Below are 18,104 nucleotides of genomic sequence, written 5' to 3' on the forward strand. Positions count from 1 at the left end.
CACGTTGCACAAATTCAGTTTGGAACCTTCTGTCTACATGTGAGGCAGTCATACTCACTGCACTGATTTTCATCAGAGAAGTCGCCACAGTCATTCTCCCCATTGCAAAGAAGACTGTCATTGACGCAGTTCTTGTTTACGCACAAAAAGTTGCCATCAGGACAGGAGACACCCTTGGCAATCTGTTTGCCTGCAAGAAAAGACAGTGCAGTAGTGAGCAAGTTGCCTTCTAATTACGCAACACAATACTGATACTGAGTCATCACCCAATCTTTAACTTCGTAGATTCACACACACACAAAAAAAGAGGCACGGGCAATATTTCAACTGTCTTAGCAGAGAGGGCTCATGAATCAAGCATGAAGAATTACCGGGCACAACTGATAGATGCTCCATAAGTAGTGTCCATCAGTGCCCCAGAAAGATTATTTCTTTTTCACCTAATCAGAAGTATCACGCGAGGTAACTGAAGTGACTAGACAGACCAAAAAAAGTTCCACATAGAGCCTTTAGGCTTGCTCCAATGCGCATGGGTGAGGTTTCTACAGGAGCAAATGATTTCTTGGAGTAGTGTATGAAACTGGTATTTTCTAGAATAAAGGGGGGCGGTACTCTTTTGAGGATGGGCAATGACTTGGGATATAGTGGTACGTAGTCCATTTAGGTGTGCCTAATAGCTAAACAAAAGAAGCCTCTGCCAATGACAAATTCAGCACTGCGGCTTACACTCACAGCTGCTGAAGGCCCTGAGCACATATGATTTTATAGAGCATTCACAACTTGCTCCTCTATGTGCTGCGCACACACAGTGCATTTGATGCTGAAGAAAAACTAACATATCACATGTGTTCGTATTTATCATTTATCTTTTCTCCCAAGACATTAGGTATTTTCAAATGACATAATGCTCTTACATACAAGGTGCTAAACCAAAAAAACAAATGACAGTATTCTTTAATAAACAAGAATCCATTGTGGCTGCACCGATAATTTTCTTACAAAATGAGTTCTGTTATCTTTTTCTTCAGTATTTTAACCGAAAATCACAGGGCAGTAGGTATTGGAGCAGAGAGAGGCACTCACGACACAAGTCTGGTTTCTCGTCAGATCCGTCCCGGCAATCATCCCAGCCGTTGCACATGGCATGGTTGGAAATGCAGCGGCCATTATTGCATGCGAACTGGTTCTCCCGACAACGGTGCTTCTCTGAAATGACAGGAATTACAGAGAAAAAAGGCATCAAGCTGTGAATAGCCACTTGCACGCAAAAAAAGAAAAGTGTTTTTGTTATTTTGTTGCTAGCACGTTAGCAATTAGCTACAATTATGAATACTGCAGCTGTTTATGACAACAAAGTTGCCTACATGATGATATTACAATTTTCACCATAAATTACTAACACATAACAAAAATTTGTTTAAACAATGCTCCTCTTATTCAGTTTCTTATAGATGTGACTGGTAAGCATACCTGGCAACCTGTGAACATTAAAATTCATTGAAAATATTTACTGACAACTACGATAATCCCTAATGTGAAAATTTGAGTGCAGCCGTATACGCGTTTTCATTTCGCAATATATCGAGGCATCGCACCGATCACCACATTGACTCGCAGAGATGCAACGCACGGCGTTATATATAGACCGGCCACATAGTTGCCACTTCCCTGCAACTGCAGCTTATGCAACTGCAAGCTTTACTGGGAAATGCTTGCAGCGAACGCTATGCACAAAGGCAAACTTTCTGTCTTTTTTTTTTTTTTTTAATCCTGCATGGCTGACACCACCGCTGCTGCGGATGCGTGGAGGTGAGTGCCATCTGCTGTGATTGGTTGAGTTTTTGCCTACGGAGACGAAGAAAACTTGGGATCATAGTCATATACAGCTTCGCTGTAAAATTCAGGCAACAAGATGGAAGGGGGGGGGGATTTAACACGCATTTTCTAAATGTGTGCCCTGAGCACACAAATTCTGTGGAATACATGCACACTTTATTTATTGGGAAGCTGGGAAACAGCAAAGACTGAAAAGCAGCGTGTTCTACTAAAATAAAAGTGATGTGCTGTGACATTGCTGGTACCGATTTGCCACTTTCACGGACATGTACGAGCAAGTTTGCTCAAAACGTAACCACCTGACCTCAGTGGCCATGAGGGTGGCACATCATCAGTACCGCCGAGTCCTTGCAATACCTTCAAAGCTTTTTCACAAACAGAATCGACTTTTTGTAAAAGCCGACGAAACATGAGTAAAATCATAGAACATGCCAAAATCCGTGCACTTTACGAAAAATTCAGAAGAGTTGGCAAGTATGGGTAAGTACACTTTCAGGTCAAGAACCTTTCAATGGCAGTGACAGCGAATGTCTGCAACGTCACTGAACCACTGGTTACACGTCTCTCGCTTGCAACTTTGCAAGGAGAGAAATTACAAGCTGAAATTTCTGTACTGTAATTTACCGGTGTGCAGATTACAAACCTATGTTAATGGTAAACAGTTTGCCCATGAGGAACTACTAACTTCCAGCTTTCAATATTATTTTGCTACCTATTCAAAACACTACACAGGCATTCGATGAAAATTTTAATAGGAGAGCGTGCCACAATATCCACAGTTAAAAAGTAATCACCCCTATTCAGATTGAAAGAGAAAAAGCTCTGATAACCTGCCTCTTCAAATGAAACTTGCAAGAAACTCTAGAACAAGTTTCAAACATTTAACCTTGCCATCACGTTACAATTTAAATGCTTTGCTGTAGTTTTCTTTTAGTTGATACATTTTTTCTTGCTTTTTTGAAGCCTGGCATCACGCAGTCAATCTGTACAGTAGTTCATGTATGCATAACATGCTAGTATATGCAAGCTAACAACAAACCATATTTAAATCAACAAGTGTTGAGAGTTCTTGACACACTTGAAGGTTTAGAGTCATCTTCATCTTCCTAAACACATTCAAATACACATAGACTTGCATCAGTATACCAGGCATTTTCTTCAATGCTAACAAAATTTTTAAAAATTGCGTGTCACATATAGCAGAGATCAACTCATTTATCCAGATTACTCGAAGAGGTGGGCATTACTTCCACAACAAATCAAAATGCATAATTTATCGATTAAAAAATCACTAATTTGCTTTTTAACTAGGAGTGGGCAAATATTGTAATTATTCAATTTGATTCTAATACAAATAGCTTCAAATGTTGTAATACAATGTTGTAATACGAATTCTTCAAAATGTTGAAGAAATACTAGAGACATTTTTCTGCCTATCAGACAGTAGTAGACATTTCTGTGTGTACATGCCATTCATGCATGAAATGTGTTTTTGAGACAACATATAATTAGCAATAAATATTGCTGCAGACATTTTTCTCAATCCAGTACTGTATAATGTGTATACTGTTTGTGCGTGTAAAGCGTTTCTGACACAAAATATTGTGTGAAATAAATTTTTCTGTACTCATGCGTTTTATCATTTCCTGATACTGGAAACTACAATTCAAAAAGTTGACCACTGGGCCAACTTCTTTTTAAAAAATTTTGACCCTTAAAGGGTGAATTAACAGATGTGATTTAAGGCGTGTATGCAAGTAGACAATAAGCACTGATGAAAGCAGCAGATCTGCCTGCGCCAACATCAGCATGCATCAAACTACTTCAGGCGTTCCCGAGTTTCAGTAACCCTTTGTATGCCACACAGCCCTGCTTTTATGAGCCTGCTACTATAGTAAACAATGTCAAGGCACAGGATAAAACCACAAGAAAAGAAAGGAAGAACATTCACAGAGATGGGTATACGAAGTTGCAAAAGCTGTTTCTGTAACTGCTATGAACATTTCTTCCAATTTTATTACAATTGCTAATATTACGGAGAGCAGGGCATACCACAAGTGTTTGGCTCGTCCGAGCCGTCCTCACAGTCATGATCTCCATCGCAGTAGAAGCTGTCCAGGATGCAGACTTGATTGAGGCACTTGAACTCATTAGCCTTACACTGGCGAAGGGCTGCGAATAGCAATGACAGTAATATAGAAAATCAAAGATCATACAATTGGTATGTGGTTTATGTGTGAGCGTACAAATGATTGCACAAATGTATATACAGGAAGCATAAAAGTTACCCAGTAGACATGCCTAGATACGTATACATTAATGCCATGTTAAATCATTGCTATGTGCTCCTAATGCAAGTTTGTTCGTGCCTTGTAAATAATCCTTAGTTGGCTCAGTTAGCCAGTGGATTCTGTATGTCAGTAGGCTGCAAGGCAGGAATAACAATAAACCTAAATATTACTGTAGCTCACAAAATATTTTCTGATATGCCGGTCTCACTGTCTCAGTATGACCTCAGTGTACCATCTCAGTATGACACCATTCAGAAAGGAGCACCTCAACCAATAAGAAAAAAAATGTGGAGTGTCATGAGTTCACCATGGCTAGAACACTGTGCCGTTGAATGACTTTAAAGTAGGCTTTATACTTTAACTGAACTTACTGCAGTTAAGACTTGGGTCCTCATCAGAGTTGTCCAGGCAGTCGCCAGCGCCATCACACTTCCAGGCGTTGGGGATGCACTGGCCTGTGCTATTGCACTTGAACTCACTGTCACCGCACTGGCGCATACCTAGCAGCAACAACAGCAACAGAGAGAAATGTATTAACATAAAGGTTACTATCGCAAATGAATACAGCAGTGGATATGTGCTCACAAGGACACACAATTTTATCCTGACATGCTCAATTGTTAAGGCTTGTTTACAAATGTCACGATGACACCAATAATTTTCTGAATGCGTTGTTGGGCAAGTTGGTTCATTGTATTTGGAAAGATTGGTTGTGCTTTCTAGACGATCACATGGAAGAAGACAGGACAGGCGCAAACTAACAACTGAGGTTTATTCGAGGAAAACACTTAAATATCATACCATGCCAGCGCAGGCATGGTATGATATTTAAGTGTTTTCCTCGAATAAACCTCAGTTGTTAGTTTGCGCCTGTCCTGTCTTCTTCCTTGCGATCGTCTAGAAAGCGCAACCAATCTTTCCAAATACAATAATTTTCAGATGTTTCCAATCTCTAACACATATATTCAAAAAGAATGCAAATATTTGCCCCAGGTTGGCCATCAGTATGTTTTTGTGTTGGCAACCGTAAGCTTCGTTATCACTTTCTCACTTCATTCTCACTTTTGTCTGACACACCATTTGCGGTGCTTCTGCAGTCCTTCAATGATTTGCAATGCCAAGGCTACAGCAGAGCAGGGTGTGCCCACAATGTTGTTCTGCCTACTGAACGTCACGGTGGCACACAGTTCAAATTTGATTTTCAATGTTCATGTGTGTGCCACTATTTCCGATTTTGGCCCTTACGACGCACCAAACACGGTTGTCCTCATTGAGCCACAGTGCGCTCAGCTAGTGGACTCATCGTGGCACACCGTAACGGCTGCGGCACCTACACTACACAGCAGACCTCAGATACATGCAACTGTAGTGTTTGCCTTGTGCATGACAGGGCTAGAGTGCGCGCTCGCACACATGTGCTCCTGCCTGGCTGTGCTACGTGGTGTGGAGTGGCTTTGTCCTGCCCCAGCTTGACTGACAGATAGTAGCCACGTCCAACATGCACATTTCGAAGTGCTATCAATAGCTCATTACGAAGCAAAGTCTGCCAAGGCGCCAAACCAGGAGCAGCCAGGAGTGAGCACACGCTGGAAAGTGTGCAGGTGGACTGACTTTAAGGTTTCACGAGGTTAGAGGCTAGCTGAGTGTTCAAAATTAGTCAAAATGAGCGAGACCCGACAGTTACGACGCCAATAAGCAGGTAGCCGAAGTTTAATTCCTATGTAGACAGCCACAAACGAGCTTTATCTGAGGATGTTCGGCTTCTTCCGGAAGTACGCAAGTATTATAGAAATTCAAGAGCAGATTTTTGCTTACTTCAGCCTGTTTATTAAACTGCGTCAATAAACATACACACTAACAGTAGGAAGAAGCGCACTGATTCAAACACCCTTTTTGATTGATGTCAGCTATTTGCAAATAGCAGCCACGTATGGGAATCTGCTATATTATGAAATAAAGCATCCAGAAAAGAGTGAGCAGCAGGTTTCTCTTGAAAAGAGAGCATTTCAGAGAAAGGTGACTTCATGCTCTGCTTGTGTCTACACGCCACGCATGACTGCAAAATTTGGCTGAGATGTTCACAGCAGTGTATTCTATCTGCAGACTGTTTTTTTCACTAAGCCCGGGGGATGGTTTAGGGCCCCTTTAAGATGAGCTGAACTAGGCTGAAACGGTGTTTCAATATGACTGTGAGTAGCCCATTCAAGCTAAATTTATTTTCCTTTGGGACAATGTGACTTAGGAGAAATTTAAAAATGTCGCAGTAGCAAACAAATAACCCACAACAAAATCATGTAAAAAAATTTTTTTATTTTGTTGAAACAAACGAGTGAACACGTCGAGTGTTGTACAAAGAAGCTAACTTTCTCAGCTTCCCTATTACTCTTCTTTCCCTCTGGTGCTCTCTTCAAGTATAAAAAGCATTTTGAAATCATTTCCAGCATTTGTTTAGTGAGCCCTATGTTTTTGGAAGGCTTTCCTGTAAACTTGTGCAGTAGGCATAGATTTAAGAAGTACTCACGACATGCTGGTGGTTCATCAGAGCCATCTGAGCAGTCAGCCTGGCCATCACAGCGGTTCAGAAGGCTTATGCATTCGCCGTCTGTACACTGAAACTGGTCCCTTGCACATTTGTATTCTGAAACAAAAGTTTCGCATATTACTTTGTGAACCTTTATTCATAAAATTAATTTCATAAATTAATTTCACATATACGGCAAAGAAAGACTATGACCATGGACTAGCTAAGAATATGAGATGCTACTTTTAATGGGAAATTAGCAACTCCTTGGATCGCTTGATCACAGAATCCATGACAATTGCCCTGCAGCTCTATCCTCAAAGATCTCTTGTTAAAGTGTAAGCAATCGGAGACACAGAGTGGTGCATCATGGCTCTAATGCAACGAAGATCACACACTGATTCATCCTACACAATTGTCACGACAAGCTAACAAGAACTTTCATGGAATGGTTACGTTAGAAGAAACCATGCATATTCCAAATGAATCTGTGCAGTCTGCACAATATGGTCTGTTGTTGTAGTTTGCATTAATGTTTGCCGTATTGGCAGCCTTTACTGTTACAAACTGCATCGTCATTTTCTTATGTGCCTTGTATGGCAGCATTACATCAACCATGTGAACAGTATCGAAAAATTTCAGTTTTGCATATAATGCGAAGCAGTGACACGATAGCTAGCACAATGTTATATGCAATAAGTGTTGCAGTGTTTTATTCTTCATGCAGTATTCGTTGCAGTAAACATTCACAGATGCATGCAAGTAATCTTGTTTCAAAAAGAAAACTTTATATTACATATTATCTATGCTAAGCTGAGTGCGATACCGCAAAATTTTGTTACACCAGGGAGAACTTAACGCGTAGCTTATGTATAGTAGTGTTTTTGATACGTTGGAGTGAGCCTTTAGTTGTGAATAGTTGACCGAATCAGATACTAGTTAATTAGTTACTATGCTAATTAAGTTTTTACTAAAATAACTAGGGGTGTGCAAATACCCGAATCTTTGATTTCAAATCAAATAGTGAACGTCTGAATAATTTGATTCACAAATCAAATGTCTATCAAATGTCTAACGTTTGATTTCTGCATATTTCACTTTTCGAATATTGGTACCTTTAGTGAATGACCCAACCATGGTTGGTCCCTTGGTGCGCACAGCATTCCCGTGGCACGCAATCTCTACCAGTACAAGGTTCACCCAGGTCGACGATATCGATCGAAAACGATTAAAGCGACACGGACAGAGGAAACTACAACAGCAGCGCGCATGGAAAGCATGAGAGCATGGGCAAAGATCAGTCTGATTAGCCGCCAAAACGCAGGCTGACTGCATCGAATACGTAAGTTCAGTTTTCGCACATGCAGATTCGCGCAGTTGGGAGCTCTCTAGACTAACTTGGCATGCATGCTTACAGTAGTTGCCGGCTGGTTGACTGCGGACCTGAACGCTACTTACACAGCCATCAATCTAACCTGTACGCAAGAATTTGTGAGTGATCACTGATGAGCCACCCGTAAGTACACGTTTAATAACAAGCTTACTGCAACAATTTGTGGCACATTATCAAATCAGCTGGCACATGTCTAGCCCGTTAGGCCTAATCAGAGCTGCATTGTTGGGTGTTTGGGACTAAAGCTATGGTTACCAAATCAACGCAGATCTATTCACAGTGGTCACACGACTGTCAGAAAGCCGCCAATGAAAGAGAGTGCACGGGATGACCGTTGCATGTTCACGGTCGTCATCTTTGTGAAATACTGTACAGAGGCCCCCCCGTTCCAAAGGCCTTTCTCAGTTGCAGTGGTGGTGCAGCCAGTTTAGGTTTTGGAGCAATTTTTGGAGCAGAAAAAATGCCATTCTGGAGCCGTTTAGGAGCAGCCACACCAGCATTTTGGAGCAGTTCTGGAGCAGAAAAACTTGTCTTTTTGGGACATTTGAAGTAGTACAGCAGCAATCTGTAGCCATTTGGCAAAGCTTGTTATTACTGTACAATTAGCAAGTGCTGCTCAAGAGCGAAGCAAGACACAAGGCTAACAGGGACCAATTAAACTTGCCTTCCCATGGACAGTATACCATGCATGGTATATTGCAAACATTTTTATTTGGGTAGGCAAGGAACTTAATTTTGTAAACAATTAAATAAAATTTTGTAGCCTAACGAGAACAAAGATATGCACCTGGTGCAAGACAGACATAAAATTATAAATGAGCTAGAACAATTTTCGCCATCGGGCACAATACAAACAGCGATGGCAAATGTCTTATGTTCCTACCAAATGACAAATGTGCTTTGATATGCTTTACCACCCAAGAGAAACATGTATCATGTGTATATCAAGTGTATATCATGTGTATATCATGTGTATAAATGTGTATATGGGCCTATATTAAACTGAAAACCCCACTAGTATTTAGGACAACTCTGTTATTTCTTCAGCTTCGAGGGAAAAGCACTTAATTCTATTTGACAGATATTCCATTGATGAAAAATATTTTCCAGACCTACATATACAAACTGGGTGGTATCAATGTAGGCAAACTAAGATGGGGTTCCATTTAATAAGAGTAGAGCATACTATCATCTTGATTTATAAGTACCTAAATTACCGATAGCTAGCAAGATTCTTGTTAATTAAATAATGCGATCAGCCTCCTAAGCATGTGTATCGCTGTGTTTTTGCACAAAATTTTGAAGCAAATAAGCTTGTGTTAAATTTTTTGATATTTGGCTTTTCTTTCTTGATTCGATTTGATATTTGATTAGAAATCTACTATTTAGTATTCCCACACCCTCACAAATAACATTTCAATGTTGTTGCCAAATTTCTTTCTTTGTACAAGTGTACTTTTAACGACCAGACATAAAGGTGAACAAGCTGTTCTACTTTTCCATGATGTAGAACAGTGTTTGGGCATTACAGGGCTAAATCATGATATGAGGTGCTTACCACAGCCCTTCTCGTCCGAGCTGAGTGAACCATTGTGACCGTCCTCGCAATCCATGTCTCGATCACAACGCCAGGAGTCCGGAATGCACAAACCATTCAGGCAGCGGAAGGACATGGCAGGACAGGACACCTGCGGTGTGGCTGTGGAAACAGTGCATTCTCGGTTATTTGATAGAACAGCTTTTCCAGTGCGGATGCCCAACTCCTGCTAAATAAGCACTGTTGCCATTAGCACTACATGCTCAGCAAACGTTCAGGAAAGTAAGCTTGACTGCAACATTTTCACCTCGGGTAGACAGTAAAGAACGGGCCTGTAGAAAAATTGAATCACCCAAAATTATTCAGGGTGTTATCTCAAGCCAAGTGCACCTTATCCAAATAACAGTTGTTGCAGATCCCATACTGGCAATTATTGCGTATGTGACAAAAGTACTTCTTGGGCAAGTTGGTGCTCAGATTTCCTAGGTATGCTTGAGTGTGGCACGAAATACATACCATGAGAGGGGACAGAAAAAGGAAGACAGTGAAGCGGCCTTCACTTCCATTTTCTGTCCCTTTTCACGAAATGTATTTCACGCCACACTCAAGTATACCTAGGAAATATTTGCTATGTGGTGTGGCAGCTTCTGGGTCAGGCAATGACAGTTCAGGATAGGTACATCAAGCCCATCTCTGTGCTTGAGAGTCTAACTTTGTGATAACTCATACTGTAGAAACCCTAAGGCATAATAAAGCAAGTCGAGAGAGAGTAAAATTTGCAGCTGGTACTTTTTGTATTAAAATAATAATAATAACAAATAATAGAATAAAGAGCCTTCCTAGAACTACAGCACTCTCATGCCTTGCTTCTTAGTGTTGTTCAGGTGGACACAGGCACTCAGTAGGTGGCAACTGCAAACACCTATATGAGGAGGTAGGAATTATTCACCACTCTTGGCAACCAATTAAATTACTGCAATAATGTTTTTAACACTCGTGTTTCATTTCACACTTCTACTCCGTGTTATTCCAAACAAGTTTAGTTACTGCTTTCGGTGTCCCTCTTAAAATAAATGCCAATTAAGGGGGGACTCGGGTCTCTGGGACCGAAAATCGGTCCAAAATTTGAATTTAAAATGTTTATTTTCTGTGTTCGTGATGCGTTTCCGCGCCTATCTTCGAAACTTGGTTACAAAATACCTCGCAGTTCTTCCATTATCGTTAACTAAAGATGCGAATCCGCAAGCGTTGCTCTTTAAATTGAGGACAAATCGCACTCGATTTTCGTCGTGCATAACTCTACAACTACGCGCTCTGCCAACGCTATTTTGGTATCATTCGAAAGCTCACGTTTCTGGATTTCTTTATTCGTCAGTGAGCAACATTGCCGGTGCTGTGGTCACGAAAAAAACAACAGAAAAAAAAATTTGCAGTGCACGCTATTATTGACCACTCTGAGCATGTGACCAAGATGGCGAGTCATGATTGACTTCAAGGACCATGAGGGCTCAAATGACGGAAACAGCCGCCACTTTGTCTTAGTCTCGCGACTGTGACATTGGATATGCTGCAGGTCCAACAAAGTTTCGTTGCATGAATCGTTACAGGCGGAAACGTAAGAGACGCAATAAACTTCTGAAAGCGATTCCGTCGTCACAGTCAGCACAGGATACCCGGCAGCTCGATGCTGAAGTTGTACCGCTGCCGAGCGTCAATGTCTCAAGTTCTTCGTCGGATCACGCATATCCACACGCCGGTTACACTCGCATAAAAATTGAACACGGCTGTCGTAACTGAAGAGGAAGTGGATAACATAAGAGCACATGAGAAAGCTACACTCGACAAGATTGCATCTATGATGGCCATAGAGCGAAAGATTCGGCATGTTGTTGAAGGTCCGGCGATCGATAGTGCAACAGCCTCGGTTGCAAAGCCCACTACTCTTGTATGTTGTCGTCGAACTTGCAGCAATTAATTATATCCTCGGCATTTCCTTGTCTAATACTTGCAGTGGTTCTCCGTGGCTGGTGCGGAGCGATCGGGATTATGGTCTTGCTACTAAATTGACTGTGGTTTGCGAGATCTGTGGTGAAGTTACGTCGGGATGGAGCTCACGAGGAATTAAGGGCCCGAAAACATGTAATCCTTTTGAAGTTAACATACTCGCAGTGCATGCTATGTCGTCGAGTGGCAACGACCAAATGGCCATGAATTGCATATACCTAGTGCCTACTGATGGCCTTTGGTGCCGTTCTTTCAAACTTTCTTTCAATATATTAGTTGTTAAAGGCTTTTTGTTGTTTTCTCAAAACTACAATTTTGATGATGATGCCGTATTGTAGGTGCATTATCTCTGCTTCTACTTGTGCAATTACTGTAATTCTCTTTCTTTTTTTCCAGAAAGGCAAAGCTGTGTAGAGTGCAAATACACAAAATAACGTTGCTGCATTTATCAGAAAACATTTAAAAAAATGTTTATTTTTTTTAGAAGTTACATAGATTTTTCTCACTGAAGTTTGCAGTGCTCTCATTTGATATAAAATTGGGTTAGAACACCATACTTGCTTATTTGCACTCTTTGTTAGTTCCACATAATTTTCGTATATCGATATTTATTATGTCATGTATAGTTTGGTAGATAGCTCCCCTCCAAGCAATATATGCAATAAAGCTGAATTTCTTGAACTTCTGGAAAGTTACTTAATCTGCAAAAAAACTGGATGTATATTTAAAGCTAGCACATTGAAATACATAAACTCAGCAAGTTTCATTAATATCAACAAAGAATTAAAAAAAAAAAAGTTTTCAGGCACAGGGTCTCCCCTTAAGCTGTCTTACTGGTCTGGCAGTTCTCTTCATCCGAGAAGTCCCAACAGTCGTTCTGGCCATCACATATCCAACCTAGGTGAATACATGCAGTTGTCCTCTCGCAGTTCACAAGAAGCAGGTTTGGGTGCAAGGTCATCGGGTGTCTGGTGCAGTCTGGCTTAGCTGCAAATAAACAGGTACTTTTTACGTTTCCCCTTCCATAGAAAATAGACAAAAGTCTGGAACAAATGGAAGGGAAAGAAAGCCTTCTACTTTAGCTATTCTCCATTCAATTGTTGTTGCAAAATTGCTGTCACAGCTCGATTACTGAAAAGAAAAAGTGCTAGCATGCAGGGATGCACTGTAGTAAGGAGACCATGTACAACCTTTGTCAAAGGAAATGAAGAGCAACTCAGAGCCCACAAGTTGCCGATTCCAGGCTGCATCCTGCACTGCTCGTAAAACTCCTGCCACTATACTCTGTTTCATACTTAGCAGATGAAGCTGTGGACGCTACGCAAGTAGCGCAATGATAGAAAACCCGCTTTGCATGTTTCACAGTGCAGCTATTTTTTATTTGCAGCGCTTTCAATGAAATAAGACCTTCACATGCTACAACTTGTGTACATAAGTGATGAACAGTGGTTGAACAAGGATTTCGACTGTTGCCAAGGTTTTGAAGTTTCATCAGGACAAAAACAAGCCCTCTTGTCCATTGACGTTGACCTCAGCAACATTCCTTCTTCTACCACTGTTCCTCACTTCAAGCCTCCATCTTCCTGTAAACACCTCTCTTGTTCTCTTGTTTGGATTGTGGATGTAAGGTTACATCAAAGCATGCATTATTTGTGCACTTTTGTGCTTTCAGTATGTGACATACTATGTTTTGGTTGCAAGGTCAAGTGGTGCACTATGGCTGCTGGTCACATAAATGTGTCACCGTGCTTGTTCAGTGGTAAATAGTTCCAGATTTGTGATGCCTTCATATAGTTTGCAACATAAATGTATGAGGCAATGTTACATCGGTTTACAAGACACATGCCTATATCTTTCTCTCACATGTTCCACACTATCTTTTGCTGCAAATTCGAGCGGTGAGAGCACACAGGCTAGTTTTAACAGACAGGTTTTCAATTTATGAAATGAAGTATAGGAGGCTCTCCCCATCCAGAGCTCTCCAGAAGCTTGGATGCAACAGGAGGCCAACTAGATGTCCCAGGGTCAACTACAGAATTTGTGCAGTAGTTTCGTTTCTTCATACAAAAGCTGTTTAAGCCACAAGACACCCAAAGGGATGTCCACTAGCGAGTGTATATTGGTGGTCAGACAGAAAGAAAATCCAGTTAGCACTAATATTTTTCCAAACACCACTCTGACCCCTGTCCCCAACACGCACATAAATGTTTCACTTTTTCTAGTACTATCTTCATTAAACGTAGTCATGCTTCTAATAATTCAAAGATACAAGTGCACGTTTCTTTGGACCATTTGAAATAAAAAAGGACGTCCCTTAGTATCAGAACATGAAGAAAGGGACAACTACTCAATTGCATAAAAATGTCTTAAAGACCATCAACTGAGACATGGCAAGTGGAATAAGAAAGATGACAGGGCCAAACTTACGGCAGTTGATCTCATCACTGGCATCGGGACATTCGGGTTCAAAGTCACACACAAAGTTAGATGGAATGCAGGGGCCCCGAGCACACTTGAACTGGTCACCCTTGCAAGTACAGTTCAGCTCATCACTGTAATCGCCACACGCATCCAAGCCATCACAGACACGGCTCTTGGTCACGCAACGCCCATTGTGGCATCTGTAGAAACCTTCCGGGCAAGTCAACATGGCTGCAGGCAAAACAAGAGCGAGTTTAATTTACTGTGGTAAGAGCAGTCAGTAAATTAAAGTTGTAAAAACTAAGGTTGCATGCACATTAGTTTCCTAATGGGATCAAATAAAAATAAATGAATAAGGAAGTGGCTTTAATTTAAATACTGAATACTGCATTAAACACTGAATGTTATTCGATGTAAACAAAAATAGGGACAGAAATGCAAAAAGACAAAAAAAATACAGTGCTGTTAAATATCTCTAGATACATTAATGCAGTTTGAAGAGTGAAGTGAAGTATTGTCAACTGCGAAGGACGTGAATCAGATTAGTAACAGCAATTTGAGTGAACATGAGAATGAAAATAATGAAACACTTCACCTAACACAACACTTGACCAACACACAGTTGAGCAATGCACCACCTTTTTCATAAGAATAATCAAACGGAGCAACAAAAAATACTAATGTGTACCACATATGAACACAACATATACAGCCCTTTGTGAACACATGCTTAAAGGGACCCTGAAACCGATTTTGACGATTTTGTACAAATATATTGAGTCGTTAGGGCTGACCCTTCTGATCATTAAGTGACACATTTAAGCGCTCCGCATAAAGCGTGCAATTTATTATAAGGTTTTAAAAATGTACATCCCTACCGATCGCAGCCCGCCACTCCCCTGAGTTTTCTGCTGCCCCTGACCGACTGATGCAAAGTGACCATATGATGCCAGTCAGGCGAGCTATCCGAATGGCTGCCCAGGGCACGTCATCGATTAATTTTTCCAACTTCATGGTGAACAAATGTGTGCACCCATTTTTCGTCACCAAAATATAAAAAAAATAAAAACCTCGATTGTAATGTGCACCCGTTATCCCCGACAAAAAAAAAAAAAAAAGAAGAAGAAGAGTACAATACCGCGTACCTCATGCTTTCATATAGAAATACTATTTTCTCTCATTTGGAAAAAACAGATTTCGAAAAAAACACAAATGGAAGCGGCGTACCCTGCCGCCAAGATTTTCACTGCGCTGGTACAAGTCGCGTAGGGCAATAGATATCACTTGTTGTCGCTCTTACATAACTCCTTATCATTATATCAACAGACCAAAGCATTTCATCCTCGGCGCCGTCCATAGCATTTGAAATCCCGCACTTCTTAAAGGCCTTGTTGACCATGGCAGACGGGATCGTGCACCATGCATCTTTCACCTATCCAGCAAAGTCCTGCAGCGAGGCACGCTTCATTTTATTGGCGGGCGTGAATTCGTGGCAGCCAGTGACATTCGGTGCAGAGCGCCCGAATTCTATCTTTCACTGGCTTGTTCAAACAAACATCGAGCAGCTGGAGCTGCGATGTCATGCCGCCGGGTATCACGACAAGGTCGGTGTTGCATGCAGCCAGCTTGTCCTTGATGCGTTGGTCAAGGTGGCACCTGAACGCGTCGAGCACAAGCATCCCACGCAGACCCAAACTGTCGCCGGGTCTCTTCCGCCAAACGTTATCAATCCAGTCAGCGACCAAGTCTGTGGTCATCCAACCTTTTTCATTTGGGCACACAATCACACCACTCAGAAACACGATTCCTTTCAAGCGCATCTTCCCTCAGAAGATAACATACGGGGGCAGCTTGTGCCCATCTGCAATGCAACAAAGCATTGCGGTGACTAGTTTTTTCGTGGCTGGAAGACAAAACGTGCACTTGCTTTGCCCCCTTCTTTTCAACGGCATGTCAAAGTAGAGCGGCGTCTGATTGGCATTTCTAATCTGTCCGAAGTGGTAGCTGTTTCTATGGCGCAACTTCAAAACGTACTGCTGAAAACTGTGCAATTTCTCTTCATATTCTTTAAGAAATTTTTGGCATATCCCTTTCATCCTTCGAAGAGAAAAGCCTTTTCTTTTCATAAAATTTGAGAGCCAGCATCTGCTCGCCTTGAAGTCACTCCGCATTAGCCCTTTCTGTAGGGGCTGACTGCACCACCTGTACTTTGAGCAGATCGGTCGTCACAGGCCACTGTGCCGCTCGCTGCTCTTGCACGTATTCTGCGAGCAGCTCTCCTATTTCGGCGAAGTGGCCCTGCTTCAGTCCACTGAAACCCTTCCTTGTTGCTTTGTTGACGAAAATATTCTCCTTCTGTTTGCGCCAGTCCCGCACGCAAGTTTCAGGAACTCCAGACGCCCGTGATGCGGCCCCCGCGCACATGATAACTTTCCTTTTAAATGCGGCATCATGGTGGACTCGGCGTGTCTTCGCAGTCGGCGCTTCCATGCTGATTCAATAAACACAGAAAACGGAAGGACAGACAGTAGACTAGGTTACACAAGCACCTGGTTACACGTACAACATGGAGGTATGCACATGGAGGAAGCTACGGCAGCTTGGCTAGAAGCGTGTACGAGGCAGTCATTTTTCAAATGCCGATGGTAATATGGTAATGCGGATTTAGGGTCGTACTCGATTCTGACGCGCATGCAATTTTTGGACCTGTTTTATCGGAAAAAAGGTGCACGTTAGATTCGAGTGAATACGGTAATTTGTATCTGTAAAAAAGAAAGTCAATTTATCACTACACTCAGGCACTTCCGCACAAAGCAATTGTTGTCTGCTTGTGTTACAACGTCCTCCATGTTGACATGAGCTGTACAGCCTGTATTGGTCTCGATCTGTATTTTCGCGAGCACCATGGTTCGCCCTTGTGTTGTGGGCTCCAAACTTAGCAATCGGCAACATGTCAAGCTGCGACATCGTGTCCCTCTGCAAGGCAAACATGCGAGCATAGTGGCTGTAGAACTGGTTGTCGGTATCCGATCAGCACCAGCATCTATGCATTTGTGGCCACCACTTCACGCCGAAGGATTACTACATACCACAATAGTGTTTCGCGTGTCCGATATTCAGGTAAATGCAAACAAAAGCAGACTGGGCCTGGGCATTTTAAGAGATGAGAGGAGGTGCAAATGTGAAGGGCCTGCATGGTGCAGCCGCCTGGTGACACAGAGCTCAGCCAAACACAGAAGTAATACAGCAGTAACCAAGAGTATTCTACTTTGCTGCTGACGTAAATTTTTGGCAGGAGTGTAATCATAATTACATTGTTTTTCTAAATGTTCAAAATGTTTTACATTTTGTTACAGCAATATTAGCTCTTTGTTTGGGGCTGATTAAGCTCTGCGATACCAGGTGGCTGGACCATGCAGACAGATCAGGCCACTAACGTATGTCTAAGCTAAAGCTTGTTCAACACAGCGGTATTAGTATGGAAAGGCTTTAGTTTACACTTCCACCCATCTGTCAAAATGCCCAGCTCACCTGTAGTCACCAGAATACCGGACACGCTCGGCGCTGCGACAGAATGCTCACAATTCAAGCTGCTTCAATAGCTCTCGCTTGAGATTGACTTCTAGGAGGCTGGCAGAGAGGTTGGGGAGGCTTCACGCGCTGGCTCCAAGACAACCGCAAGTGGACGACACAATGCCCCATCATGACCCACAGCCAGTGAAGGCGGAGCTTAGCCCCGATCACTTGGAAAATGTGGTGAGGAGAAAAAGCATGGCCATGGAGGAGGGTAACATCTTATTGTGTGTAGCTCTCTCAACATGAGATGCTTCACACAAATTGTGGTGCAAATGTTTTACTGTAGCTATACCCTATGCGTCTACAAAATTTGTCCGAACCGCTTCAGGGACCCTTTAACGAATGCCAAATGTGCAACCGGACCAAACTTACCACAGTCAATGACATTTTCATCAGAGCCGTCAGGACAAGCCTGGACACCATCACAGGCAAGCTCAAAAGGAATGCAGGCCCCATCTCCACACTGGAACTCTGCACTGGTACAGTTGGCGATCTTGACTGTAAGGCAAAATGTCCCAGTCAAGG

The 18,104-nt window shown here is 42.1% G+C and overlaps 1 protein-coding gene across 1 annotated transcript in view; it reads right to left on the reverse strand.

Annotated features, from left to right (window-relative positions):
• LOC126541462 (prolow-density lipoprotein receptor-related protein 1-like) overlaps positions 1 to 18,104 on the reverse strand; it is a 230,185-nt gene that overhangs the window by 89,868 nt on the left and 122,213 nt on the right. The window contains 9 exon segments of the mRNA XM_050188197.3: positions 59 to 190; positions 1,084 to 1,206; positions 3,889 to 4,008; positions 4,499 to 4,627; positions 6,649 to 6,765; positions 9,600 to 9,740; positions 12,417 to 12,569; positions 14,010 to 14,234; positions 17,952 to 18,077. Of these exon segments, the coding sequence (XP_050044154.2) occupies positions 59 to 190; positions 1,084 to 1,206; positions 3,889 to 4,008; positions 4,499 to 4,627; positions 6,649 to 6,765; positions 9,600 to 9,740; positions 12,417 to 12,569; positions 14,010 to 14,234; positions 17,952 to 18,077 (1,266 nt within the window).

This window comes from Dermacentor andersoni, chromosome 2, assembly GCF_023375885.2.
Source record: "Dermacentor andersoni chromosome 2, qqDerAnde1_hic_scaffold, whole genome shotgun sequence".
NCBI classification, from domain to species: Eukaryota; Metazoa; Arthropoda; class Arachnida; order Ixodida; family Ixodidae; genus Dermacentor; species Dermacentor andersoni.